Raw genomic sequence first — 13,726 nt, 5'->3', positions numbered from 1 at the left:
GGTGGGGGACTTGCTCTGCCATGCTGGGCACCTGCTCTCTCTGTAATTACGTCTCACTACTTGTGTCTGGTGTGTTAGGTGCTCTTCTATCGATTTTCCCCTCCCCTCTCTAACTGAGAGTATTCTTGGCTTTCTTATTGCTACCTGGGCGTGACGGTTCTTCATGATGGTTTATGCCAATTTAAACTAACAGTGAGAAGATTGCTTTAGACTGTTCTAAACACTTTGTGGCAATATGTTGCTGTGTGTTGGTGGGAGAATGGGTCTGCCTGCATCCCAGTAAGATTGAATCCTTGAAAGCGGGCCTTAGGCAGGGCTTAATAAAGTGAGCTCTCTGGAGCTCTTCAACATCTTGAACATGGATGCAGTGTGCCTGGAGTCAGATATCTCGCTAAATGATCTTAGTGATGTTTTTGACCCTGATTTCCCTTTTTGTTATACGCTGTGATCTACTACTTTTTGCCTTTTTCACTCCCTTCTCTCCAGTAAATAACACAGATATTTCCAGAATATGATGGCCCCATATGTTAGTCGGAGATATAAATTTGTATTTGTGTCATAATGTGCTGGTGAGATTGCTACAACACATTCTTTTCTTTGCCTTTTCTGCAAATACGCTTCATCCATCCCCCCTTGCAGATAGATCCAAGTCTTAGAGAGTCAGCTGCTGGTGCTGCATATGTCGCTCCATTACTTGGCAACTGCCTTGAATATATCAATGCCTTCCCTGCAAAATATATATCCTTTCTTACAACGTATGTATCTTGCACCTGCTGATGTAATGATGTGGCTTATTACAGCATATTTCATCCCAAAAAGCACTGTGAACTGCATACCGGTCAGAGGAGTCCCTTTTCCACAGCAGATACAGGGATGCTTTGGGGTGCAAACACCGGCGGCTGAACACCGCGCGCAGTGGGGCACGAGGTGGAGGTGGGAAGAGCACAGGAAAGCCATAGCCATTCAAGATCGTAGGCCACGCTGAGGGCAGCAAAGTGCAACTGGTCATTTTGAGACGAACTTAACAACTAAGCGATGGGCCTCTGGGTTTGAATTTCTCATTTGAAAGGGAGAGCTCCCAGCAGCAGGGCATCTCCTGGGGTGGTTATGTCAGTACAAGCTTGGGAAGAGCATTGCTCTGATTAAATTGCCAGGAATGCTTCGCACATGTCCAGGGTTTTCCTTGGCATATAAATCACCTTCAGTCTTGTCTTTTGTAGCTGAACGAGATATCTATGTGTAAGTCTCCCATCGAAGCACTGCCTGTTCTCTCTGCTGAGCTGCAGAGAGCTTTTCCTAGCCAGATCTCTATGGTTTTCTGACTCTAAATCAGTTCTGTTGCTAAGTCCTGCTGCTTTTTCAACAAGTTATTTTAAAAATGTAAAGCAGGATCGTAGACGCTAATATCTTCAGACTTTTAAGGAGCATAGATCTGTGTCCAAGCTCTTCTACTAGTCCCAGCTTTTAGAATCAACTCAAGCATTCCTGTGAACTAAACAGCCTCAGCCAGTTGAAGGATTTCTGTTATTTTGTGCCTGAGGTGAATCTTGATTGGGAAGTTATCGTTTGCAACCAGAACTTGGTAGTGTAATGGCCTAAACAGGGTGAGACTGGCTTTGAAATTCTCCTGATGACTATATTCTCCTTGCAACGGGTGCTGATCCTCCCTCCGGCTCCGAAGGTAATTTCTCCGTGTTTCCATTTCCGTATAGATAAGAAAACTTCAATTCTGAATGTGTGTATGTATGTACATATATATGTGTATAAATGTATATTTATGTTAAAATATTTCAAACGAGACTTCAAATTCTGTGCAGTCGAACTGTGCTCTCTTCTCCCATCCTTTTCGTGGAGTACAAGGGAAGAAACCTTGATGTTGGCTGACTGTTCCCGTAATGATGTAAGCGCAGCTGTACTTAAATCATTCTTGATACAGATGTTCATCTAATCTCTCCTTAAATATATTCAATAATGAGGAGCTGTGCCTGTCCTGGGCAGCCCGTTTTGGTGCTTGCCTGGCTGGGCTGCTGGAAAACATGCATGATTCTCGCACACCCACCTGTCACAATTATTTAAGCGAAACCTTAATGGTCTGTTGGACAAATTCATTTTAGTGAGTATTATTCAAATAATTTTACCAACACAGGAGTTTTTTTAGAGATGAAATATGTTGGATTACAGGTAAAATGCGCTATATTTTCAGTTAAGTCTGTGTCTGGCTAAAATCCCTGCTTGCCAAGCATGGGCCCAGCAGCATTCATCGGCTGCTTCTTTTTGAGTTCACATTTGTCATTCAGTGTGAAGCCAGAGGTTTGAAATTTTTGTGAAACCACCTTTCCCCATCATCGTGTTTGTGTTTATCTCTGCGGTGAACCAATAAATCATTTGCATGGCAAAGGACACCACACAGCTCTGTGGATCCTTGCAGCTGAAGGAGATGTTCGGATATGCTAAAAGCTCACTGGAAAAGTACTGTCCAAATGGAAGGTGATAGCATTGATCCTTTAGCAAGGGGGATTTGTCGGACGCCTGCTGCAGCATCTGATTCTGGGGATATACTGGCTTTTGATAAGTGGTCAGCCCTGGGAAAAACATGCCTAGCATGTACGCTGAATAAAATTGCATAGGGTTCAGGGGAATACTGTGTTTTCCACGGGACTCTAGTATTTAAGCTCATTTTTTACATTTGTATTGGTTCCCCTCCCCACCAAGAAAGTGATCTCTTGTCTTCAAATCCCTTTACTAGTACTTTTGGTTTCCTTTACAAGAGCATAAGGATGCTTTGGGCAGGCAGCGAGAGCAAAGGAAGCCGACAGAGCCAGTTGTTTTTCCATGGCCCTTTAACAGCGCGTGGTTGCACGTTACGTGGGTGTAACGTACAGTCAGAGGAACTTGCGTTATTTAGTCTAAGAAACAAAAGGTCTGAGCAAAGACTGGGTAAAAATTGTGTAAAAAAACTGCTGCAGGGAGAAAAGAGAAAATCCCAGGTCTCAGGTTCCACCAAAGCTGCAAAGGAAAATTGGTGCCTGTTAGTCTGGCAATTACCCTTATGGTTAATGAGTCCTCCCTTTAATAGTCTGTATTTGCAGCGATCAGCAGGACAACACTAAAAACTTCAGCAGTTTTCCATAATTTCTAGCATTACCTGCGACATTTCGCCCTTTGGTATCTAGTCTGGTTTCTCATAAAATACCCCTAAAAGCCTCTCCGTTGTATCCTCTCTCTCCATCTTCACTGAGAGGTCACACAGAGGCAATATCCGCAGCGTAACATACGGCACGTATTAGGCCATTTACCTCATTGGTTTTGATTTTTTTTTTTTTTTTTCCTGAGTCAGAAATTGCTTGTTAGCCTTCAGATCTCTGGCTGAAGTGAGGCCTGAAGCACCCGGCCCTAGGAGAGCTATTTGGGCTGGGAGGTCCGTGGTGCTTAGCTTAATAAGAGCTGTACTTTTCAAAGACATCTACTTTAATTTTCTCCTTATGCTTCCTTTATTTTTCAGTACCATTTCAGTATTATTTATTTCTTCTTGAGAAGGAGGGCTTCGTGTTTCTCTTTCCTATAGGAATGTGCCTTCCAGTCTGGGCTATACGTACTCTGTAACTCATGCAGCGGGATGGCATAAACAAATAAGGAAGGATGCAACTAAAAAAATGGCTTTCCCAGAAATTTTCCTATATTGTTTCCTCCTGTTCTTTTCCCTCCTCCACCCGCAGTGTTAAGGCTCGGGACCCCTGTTTCTCAGAAATGCTTTTTGATTTCAGATACTCTTCCCTACCTTTTTTAACGAGAGAAGTTTCCTCAGCCAAGGTTTGTACTGGTAGGGTTAACGTTTGCCTTCATCTAGGCTGACGTGTAGCAAAATGCTTTTCCAACACGCCCGCTGCCTGGGGAGCCTGTTTGGCTGGGTGCTTTACAAATGAAGGCTGTGTATCACATTATATTGCACTTTACCAAAGGTTTTCTCTATCCTAGAAAACTCCTGTCTCCTTATGAAATATACTGCCAGTTTAAGGAGAGAATAATATATTTACTATAACTGTACTCAGTCTAGGAATAATTTTGCTGTAGAGATTAAATTTTTATATCGTCTTGAAGAAAACCAACTCTTTGTCAGTCCCCAGGGGATCTGATGTCTGGCCGTTTCAGCAGGAGTGGCTCAGATCTTAGCAGCTCTAAGCGGTGTCTTTTTTTCCTTCTCTTCCTGCAATATAAGAGCAATACACTCCTTTTGTCCCAAAGTTCAGATGTTTTAGGAGATTCTGGAAAAAAAAAAATCCTCTTTTCGTTTCTATGGTACTTGTTGGGTGAATGTGGCTTACGGATGAGTGAAGCTCACAACTGTTCAGAGCTCCGATCTACGCTGAGCATCTAATCTTGATGCAGCCCATTACCATCTCATGAGCTTGCAAAATTCACTGGGGAGTGAATTCACTCCAAAGATCAAGCTTTTTTTGTGAGGGATTAGTGCTGTTTATCACTATAGATAGGCTGGAGCAGGCATCAGGAGAGACTTTCTGGCAGGGGTTCAGCACTTCTGCTTTGGTGTCTGCCCAGAATGATAAAGGATTTGGTCTGTGACTTGGGAACAGCTCTGACTCTTTACTTTTTAGCCCAGTTCTTTAAGGAAATAAGCTGATGGGATTGTGCTCTGGCTCTTTCTGTGTCTCTCTGTGTAACTTCTGGCACTTCCAGGCCAATTTCAAGCAGGTTTGGCAAAGGGCTGGAGGTTTTCAAGGTGTGAAGATGCTACAAGCCTGTGCTAGTAAGAGGCCACAGCAGAAGGCTGTGCTGGAAACCAGCCCTGCGCAGTTGTGCGTGGGGAACAAGGGGCGTCGGGGGTGACTTCCCCTTTCTGCGCCTGTGTCACCAGAGGCACTTAATCATTCATTTGCAGCGTTATGCCGTTTGAACACGATACACGAGATTGCTTGTCCTTTGAGTCCCAAAGAGCGTTTCCATGCAGGCTGTGAAGGGCAAACAGAAAGTGGAAGAAGGAGTATGCACCACCTCCAGAAACAGGCAGCCTGTCGCTCTCGGCGCCTGATGCGGGCCGAGGCCCTGCTGCGGTGATGGCAGTGCATGCAGGGTCTGCAAAGGCCATTTGGAGATCAGGTGAGCCCTTCCTTAGGCCTGGGAAGCGTGTGGGTGTCTCTGTGTACCTCAGACATGGGGTAATGCAAAGCCCCGGGAGCTCCCTAGGAGAAGGAGCTTTCCTTGCGTTCCTTCCCGGCTGAAGGAACCACAGGGGCTGGGCTGAGGATGATTTCTGAAGCAATAGTAAAGGCCTCTTGAGCCTGCAGAAATGTGCGTTTCTTTGTGCAGCCCTAAAATGGGGCAGATAAAAATGAATGAATGAATGGATTGGCTGGATGAGGGCCTGCTGTAACCATTTGTTTTCAGTCCTGCCTCTCCTGAGGCGTCTTTTCAGCCAGTTGGAAGCAAATTTCTTCCTCTTCTGTTTGGACGTGAATTATCTTTCTTGCCAAACATTACTTGAATCTTGCTTCGAAGTGCCATGCACCAAAGTGACATCCCAGCTGCACGGCTGAACCCTTCTGACAGCCTGAACTGGAGGATGAAATGTTTAACCAGCACAGAGACAGACACGTAGATCCTCCCTGTCACATCGCACCTGGGAATATTCATCTTTGTGACTATCCCTGAGGGCGTGTTTGCTATCCTGAGTGGCACTGAAAGAGAGGATGGTGGTCTCACGGTGGTGCCCTGCCCAACACGTATGAATCGATCACCTTAATTGATTCCTTTGGTTAAATGACACGGATTTATCTGCACTTACTGAGGTTTGTAGTAGTAGAAGGACTGAGAAGTTTGTAAGTAGAAATAAGGGAATATACTTAGTGAGGAGAGAGAAATGTATGCTGGGGGGGGTGTGTGTGTCGAGTTGTCATGATTATGGTCTTGCAATAAGGCAGTTAATAGCATTATAGGCTCGTCAGTCAAAGCTGCTGAATATAAAGTCATGTCTTGGCATCTCTCTTGTGCCTCTGCAGTCAACAGAGAGGCTTCATTTCACCAGGACCTTCATTTTGCCTTGTCACAGCAGAGGCATGGGTCTATGTTGGTTCTGCCCAACTGTACTTTGGGAGAGATGGAGTGCGCACCATCCCCTTGTGTATCTTTATTCTGTAATAAAACCAAAGATGGGCAAGTGAGGAAGGTGTCCTTGTGCTGTCCAGCAGCTCCCACCCTGCTCTCCCCAGTCTGCGTCGCTGGTGGGTGAGGACTGAAGGTTTGGCTGTCGGGTACACCCAGCCTGCAGTTTTGGTGCAGCCAGCTGAATTCCTTGGCAAAGATGTCCTTGCTCCAGGCATTTCCTACTGCTGCTAATATCAGCTCGGGGCCACCAGGCTGAGCAACATGGAAAAGGCTGGTATAGCTGGTTCCTGTGGTTGTTGGTATTTTGAACACCATTCCTCACCTCTAATTTCAGATACTTTACCGAGATGCTGTAGTTGAGAGCCCAGTTACCTTAGTCAAGACAGAGGTAAGCACCTCTAGGGACTGATTCAGATCTTGTGGTGGATGAATTAGCCTTGGAGGGATGAGTCTTTCCTGTTGACTTCAAGTGCAGAGCTCTGGCAGAAGTGCTGCCTTGGGTGTCTGAGTTAAACAATTATGATCTGTTCATAATAACCCAAGCTTGTGTTTTTCTAAACCTGCTTTAAACCGAGCAAGGTGCTTTGATGTTAGCGGTTCTGATATCCCACTGGGTGGGAAGCCCAGGTTCCACTGCCCAGCGCCAAGGTCCTCCATCCACGGAGCCTCTGCCAGCCCTAACCCAGCTCACAAAGTTCCCACTTCTCTTCAGCCCTTCTTACAGATGTGTAGATTCAAAGCACCGGTAGCAAAAGCATTGGGGAAGTGAGAAATGTGTTAAAATGAATGAAGAAAAGCAAAATCAAGCTTTAAAAGCAAACTGGTGGATCCTGAGGATACCTGTAGTAGAAGTATGAGCATGCTAGGTGCCGTGGAAGGGCTTCATACATAGCTCTGCGTTACAGTCTTTCTGGCCAAGAACTAGCACTGATAGTACGACATTTTCTTATGGACTTTGGTGGAAACATTTCATGGGAAAGGTGAAGAAGAAGGAATTAATATTATAAACTGAATTTCTGTTAGAATGTGTCTGTTATAGTGGTAAAACCCTCAGCTGATGAACTGAGGAAGCTGTTTTGTCTTTTTGGTGTGACAAGAAGCAAGACACGATCTAGGGTACCCTAAGGAAATGTGTGTATCTACAGGTGCGCTGTTCCTCAGTAGAAAAGATCTGATTTTCATAAAGAAATAGACATTTTGAGAAGAATTGTCTCTTCATGAGAATGTGTTGTTTGTTTTTTTTTTAAATACTGTTTTCATTCTGTTGGAGTCTGTGTCTGAAATAAAATTGGTATCTCTTCTCTTCGTAAGCAAACTGAACCTTGGCCCTCCAGCCATTTGGGGTTAGGAAGTTCATGGAGCAATCTGCTGGCCTTCTGCAGACCAAAAAGTTTCACCTTTCCCAGCTTTCTTGACTTTCTCCTCTGGCTGTTGCTGAGCCTAGAGATGGAAAAAGGCAGCTTGGATATCTAATCCATCCCCACGTCACAGCCAGCCGCTCCTTGCAGTTGATTTATTATTGTCCTTGGATAAAATCTAATCAAGCCCAGTTGTGGTCAGAGGGACTCCATCAACTCTCAGAAGCTCCCTAGCAGGGAAAGCTGTTTAGAGGTTCCTTGTCAGAAGGAATAATAATAATAATAGTTATTATTATTATTAATAATAATAATTGTTATTATTTCTATTCAAGTGCTTCAAACTGTGATTTACATTCATAGGTGATTTTTTTACTGCCTCACAATACTACTTGTTCAGGAAAAAAGTGTTTATATCCGTGTCTTGTCGATGGGGAGGCAAGAGTGTTTTGTGCAGGGCAATGGAAATCCGTGGTGGGTTTGGGAGCTGGACCACGCTCTTGGATCACAAAGCCCTGTGCATAACCTCAAGGTTATTGTCCCTTCCTAAGCATCAGTGGTGACAACAGTCTGTTCTGCTCTCGGAGTCAGGGCTCTGCCGTTAAAACAAAGGGGAGTATACCCTGGTGTCTTTATTAAAAAAAAAAAAAATCAACAAAATAATAAAATTTTTTTTGGTTTCTGACTAAAAGAAGATTGTGAGTCTCTGCTAATGAAAAATACTAAAATTTCAGGTCACCTGTGTAACAAATAATAACATGAGCATGAACTTGGCCTCCCACACTCACCACCAAATCATCAATATAGCTCTTTTTGTGCAGTTTGTTTTGAACTTTGCCTATTTCCTTCAGCTATGCAGATATAAATAAATAATTCTGCTTGATAAAGGTCTGGGAATGCTATACTTTAAAAGATAAGAAAGCTTTGAGGGGAAATTGTTTTTAAATCCATAACATTTGTATGCTGTTCACTGTTCATACTGAGCAAAAATTCATTCAGTTGGCAGTTAACCAACCCTATTTTATTCTTATTCTGTGTTCAACCTATCCTTCTCCTGGGGACATCTAACCTTACATGTAATTACCTCTCTGAGAGTGGGAAGGAGGCCTAAATAACCTTCCTAACAACTAAATAAATGCACAGATCCCTGGGACAGGTTATCAGTTGGATGCCAGTGGCAGAGCTATCAGGAACAGTGTGTCTGAGCCATGAAGAATTTCAAAATTTGAGTGATCTTCTTCCCAGCATTGGGCCAAAAAGCTAGAATTTGAAAGGTTTTTGGAAAAACAAAATAAAACACACTGGTTTTTCAGATTATTTTTGTTTCTTTGATAGCTTGGAAATAACAGTGATGAATTTTAACAGTGATGGTGGCTTTTTTTCTCTTAAGGTCTGTCCAAGTCACTCGGTCTCATTGAAGGCTATGGTGGACGTGGTAAAGGTGGGCTTCCAGCCACCCTGTCCCCTGAGGAGGAGGAGAAAGCAAAGGGACCACATGAGAAATACGGCTACAACTCCTACCTCAGTGAGAAAATTTCACTGGATCGTTCCATACCAGATTATCGTCCAACCAAGTAAGTACCGGTTGCTCCATGAAGGAGCGCACATGTTTAGGTATCATCTGAGAGCCAGGAGTGATGGTTGCTTTCATATTCTTGTGTGATACTGTTCGCTCTTCCCTCCTTATCGTTCACAGGGCCATGCTCAGTAATGAGCAACCGATGTAGTTTGGCTGAAACCAAGATAGTTCATAAAGACGATTTATCAGGGGGAAAAAAGCTAATTTCTTCCCACTCGTCTCTCTCTCTCTTTTTACTTTCCTAAAGCAATACGTTGTTTTGGGTGGTAGTAATGCGATCAGAAGCTCAGATCTGCTTTCGCCAGCAAAGGGCTGTTCACTGCGCTGTTGGCCTTTGGTGTTTATTACCCTGTAAACGTGTGCAAAGGCTCTCCCTCTCTCCTCCCCTGTCAGCTCCTTCATGTCCCTGCAAGACCTCTGGGGCTCTCCAGCTGCCCTCGCGCTCATCCCGGCGCAGTCCTCCTCCTGGGACGCCTCTGTGGGATCTCCTGGTGGAGATCTGGGCAGACGCCTTTGAAGGGAGCCCAGTGACTCAGGTGGCTGTATCCTTCCTCTACCATTTTTCCAGAATGACCTTTTAAGATGGTGATGATGATAATGTTTACCTGCTAAGCACTGCAGAAGAACAGACTTCAAATGAAATGCCAAATCATTTTGTTAAAAGTGTGAGAAAAGACATGCTGTAAGTTTATCTTTATGAACGTTAATTTTAGATACGGCTAGCAGAGCGTTCCTCAAAATAGGAAAGTGTCAGTTTGTCCAGGCCTGGAGTGAAAACCCTGATAAAAAAATGAGCTGAAAGAGATTTAGCTTCTGAAGGATACGTGTCCAATGCCTGTGTCATTAGGACAGCGCCAGTGCCATTGCTTGGCGTCTGCAAACCACTGAAAATCATGCAGCAAGGGGATGCAGCTACATGTCTCCAGTGTACTGGCAAATTGTTAAGGATGTGAGAGCATGGAGAGCTTTTGTTCCTTTACTTCTCTGCATGCTGCATGAATTTCAAGCAGCCACTCAGAGTTTCCAAAGCTGTCAACCACTGACAACAGAAATATTTGGATGAGTTTTCAAAGGAGTGGAGGCCCAGCCTCCAATTTTGCTGGTCTGGTTCGTCTGGACTAAATGAATTGCAGGTACAAATTGCACCTTTGGCTATATGATATGCAAATCCCGCTACAATGACAAATCCTTGAAGTGAGACCTTCGCTAGCAGTTACCTGAGTCTGAGCTTCTTATTTTCATTTCTCATCCAGAACTCTGACTTCTAGCAGAGCCAGCATTACTTTGTGAGAATTAATTTGAGAAGTAATGTTTTTTTCAGATCTCAGGGGAAGAAAAGGATTAATTCTGACATCTTTAGGTTTGCATTGTGTTCTTCCTCAGTGCCACTATCCGTCATTTCATGGGAGGGTGGCAGAGAGGACAGAGCAGACACAGCAATTTATTAAATATGCATCATTTTGGAGCTGGACTAATAATTTGGAGAGAATTTGTGGGTACTGACTGCAGCTGCATAACTTAGTGTCTTTTATCTATGTAATAACTTCAGGCATGTGTTTTGGTTATTGCTTGCCTTTTTTTTTTTTTTTTTAGGGATCAGTTGTCTTGGTATTGTAAGAGAACGGTTGGTCTGGTTATGAAATAGGCTTGAGCTTGCTGGAGGATTTGAAAAGTTTCAGCTTTTTCTACTTCTGACTTCAAGATCCATTCGCTATTTTGTGCATGCAATTTTATGGCTGATTTTATGAAGGGTTTAATACAAACCGTTTAAGTCAAGTGTCCTGGTCTCTGATTACAATAGATTAAAGTCAAAGGAAATTAGCCTAAATGGTTTTGAAATTGCGGCATTAGTGGGGAAAAACTGTTGAAAACCCTCCAGCTGATACGCATTACAGAGCACGTATTCGTTTTAAATATAATAGCGAAGCCTGTTTGGCTTAACTAAAGGCTGCTCAGTGTCCGGAATGCCGATGGACTCGGACTGTTCCTAGCAGCGGCTGTCACTCATGCATTCTTTCCTTTTCGTTTTCTCTTTTTTTAAAGAAAAAGATGAATGTGGTCAAGTGTCACTCTCCTGAGTGCTGAGCTGTGCTGGATCAGACCTCTTAGTCCTTCTCCTGTCCCTTCTTTGTGACTGTGGCCAAAGTGAGGGGGAGTAAGGGGGGTTTAGGGGAAATCGGGTGTGTCTTGTAATCTTTCTGTAGTTAGACTCGCTGCACCTCATGGTTGGCATCACCAAGGGTTCAGAGACGCAGGTGTCCCTGCTCAGAGTGATTTGCAGGCAGATTTTGTCAATGAGGAGGCCCAGCTGATGGCCTTTTGAGTCCCTGCCCAGAGGCAGCAGAAAGGATAGAGGCAAGTTGCCCTGGAGAGAATGGTCCAAGAGGTGCTGGATGCAGGGTGGCCCTTAGGAGAAGGTAAGGTCTTTCCCAGGGCCAGGAGTCGGGGCAGAGTACCATGCTTGTCTTGATTTGGGGAGTTGTGCTGTCTCTCTTTGGTAGTTTGGATTATCATCTGTGTTTTGGTGATAAAATGCAGTTTATTTGAGAGGTTTTCTTTTCTTTAAAAGCTGAGGCTGCTCGAATGAGCTGGAAGGTAGAGAGTCTAGCCTGCTGTTCACCACTTGAGCGGTATTGGGCTTTATGCTGGAGTGATTCCCAAAAAAGTGCTGCTGATCGTATGGATACATGAAATATCTGCGTGGTGCCGATACCGTAAGGGAGCTGTGCCTGTAAGACCTTAGTCTTGAGCTCGTTAATACTGATGTGTCTGATCCTGGCCTTCTGCTGAGTAGGAAAAGTTGTGTTGGGTGTGCAACGCAATGTCCTTTTAGAGTGAATCAGGTAACGATATTACGTTTTGGATGACTGAGAAAGCAACTCCTTTGGCGAAAATAAGGGAGGACTGGTATTTTGGTGCAAGGGACGTTATTTCAAGTCTTGCTGCGGAACAGTGGTGTAATGAGATAGGCATAGGCAACACATTTCTATCTTGCTTAATTAGGTTTTTGGACTTTATGATGAGATTCCTGTGTGTTCTGGAAAACAATTACTGCTTCTAGATTGGAAATACCCAAGGTGCTGCCCGCAGACTGCAGGACTTCTACACAAATCTCAAAAAAAATGGAGAGATTTTCTTCAGTTTTCTGCAAACACTGTGAAGGACAAGGCTGATCTGTGAGTTTTATTGTTGATCACTTCACAGCATTTTCTGCTTGCCTATGAAGAATGGGGGGAGTTAAGAAGACATGTTGTTTTCTTTATTGAAAGTGAAGCATATTTACATGGGATCCTAGGGGCTGCTAACATTCCCTGCTTTGATACTAGATTTTATGCACCTCTGTTTTATTCTTTGATGTATGATTTAATGGGAACCCCTCCTACATGTAGCGGGAAAATAAAAATTGCTGTGTTAGATCAGCCTGCCTGTCCATCTTATCCAGTATCTAATCTCCGATAGTGGAATTACCAGATGGTTCGGTTTGAAGAAATCATATTAAGGAAAACTATGAAATAATCTGCCCATCTGGTACGTTCTGTCTTCTCCATTCTCTCTTTTCAATCCTATCTAATATAAATGTGGAGTTCTCATTATCTCTTTAAAAGTCTGTTCCTTTCTGGAATCCTGCTAAGCTCTGATTCAGTGGTATTTTATGGCATTATGGGATTAAGGAGTAGATTTAAGAAAAATAATACCCACAATTGTTAGGGCTATTGAATCATTGGGTGAAGATGACATACTCCTGCTGCTGCGAATCTCTCAACAGCTGTTCTCATGCAGGCAAGCTTCAAGGTATTAAAGTGAAGAGGAAAAACGGTGTAAGCGATAAGCAACTTCCACAGCTTGGTTTTCAGAGGTTTTGAAGGCTTCCTAGCCAGGAGACCCTACTCCTTCCTCCCGCCTGCCTTGTGGGTCCTGCACATGGGTCAGGCAAAGCACGGAAAAACGCTGGGGTTGTGTTTGGGGCGCTTGATTTGCTTTTGTGCTTTTGCAGCATGTGCCTGGTAAAAGGTTTGCGGTTACTAGCTGGACCACCCGGCCTTAGAGCAATGTCCTGGTAGAGCTATACCATCACCCTGGAAGCCATTGCTAAAGATTAAACAGTTACATATCACTGACTTGATTTTAATTTTTCCCAGTGGTGTGTTTGGGGGTTGAGTCAGAGGCATTACACTCAAGTGTCTCAAATGGCTGAATCACCCGTTTATTTTGGTAGCTGCCTTCCTTGGGAGCCTGGGAACAACTGGGCTTTTTAGCACCATCTGGCTTTAGCTGGTTTTATTACCAGAGACTTCTGTGTAGCCGCTAGTTGAAAGTCTTTCGTTGGGATATAGTGGAAGAGACAGAGGGTTTTAGAGAAGACTTTGGGTTGTTCTTTGGCAACTTACTTAACTTAAAGGAACTAAATCCATTCTTGATTTTATTTTTATTTAAAGTGGTCTGCGTGTGCCCTTTGGGGCCTCTCAGCATGCACATACTGGGTGCTGGAACATATTCTGGGGTGCAGGGAGCAAGCTCTAGCGGGAGGCGCTACTCCCTTTGGGGTCTCTTCCCACCCCTGGAGAGCCTGTTGCCCTCTGCCATGGGGCTACCTTTGGGTCTCGGCCTCCACTCAGGGTACTGGTGTGTTGCAGGGCCAAAGAATTCGGTTTTGGTTTTATAATCAAAACTG

At 44.0% G+C, this 13,726-nt stretch overlaps 1 protein-coding gene across 1 annotated transcript in view; it reads left to right on the top strand.

Annotated features, from left to right (window-relative positions):
- GALNT17 (polypeptide N-acetylgalactosaminyltransferase 17) overlaps nucleotides 1–13,726 on the top strand; it is a 215,872-nt gene that overhangs the window by 47,898 nt on the left and 154,248 nt on the right. The window contains exon 2 of the mRNA XM_009464798.2: nucleotides 8,866–9,049. Within this exon, the coding sequence (XP_009463073.1) occupies nucleotides 8,866–9,049 (184 nt within the window). The remainder of the gene's footprint in view (nucleotides 1–8,865; nucleotides 9,050–13,726) is intronic.

The sequence above is a fragment of the Nipponia nippon genome, unplaced genomic scaffold (genome assembly GCF_047370975.1).
Source record: "Nipponia nippon isolate SJK-2023a ecotype South Korea unplaced genomic scaffold, ASM4737097v1 scaffold_15, whole genome shotgun sequence".
Lineage (NCBI taxonomy): Eukaryota > Metazoa > Chordata > Aves > Pelecaniformes > Threskiornithidae > Nipponia > Nipponia nippon.
Note: the sequence above shows the minus strand (reverse complement) of the source record. Positions and strands in the feature narration are given on the sequence as shown.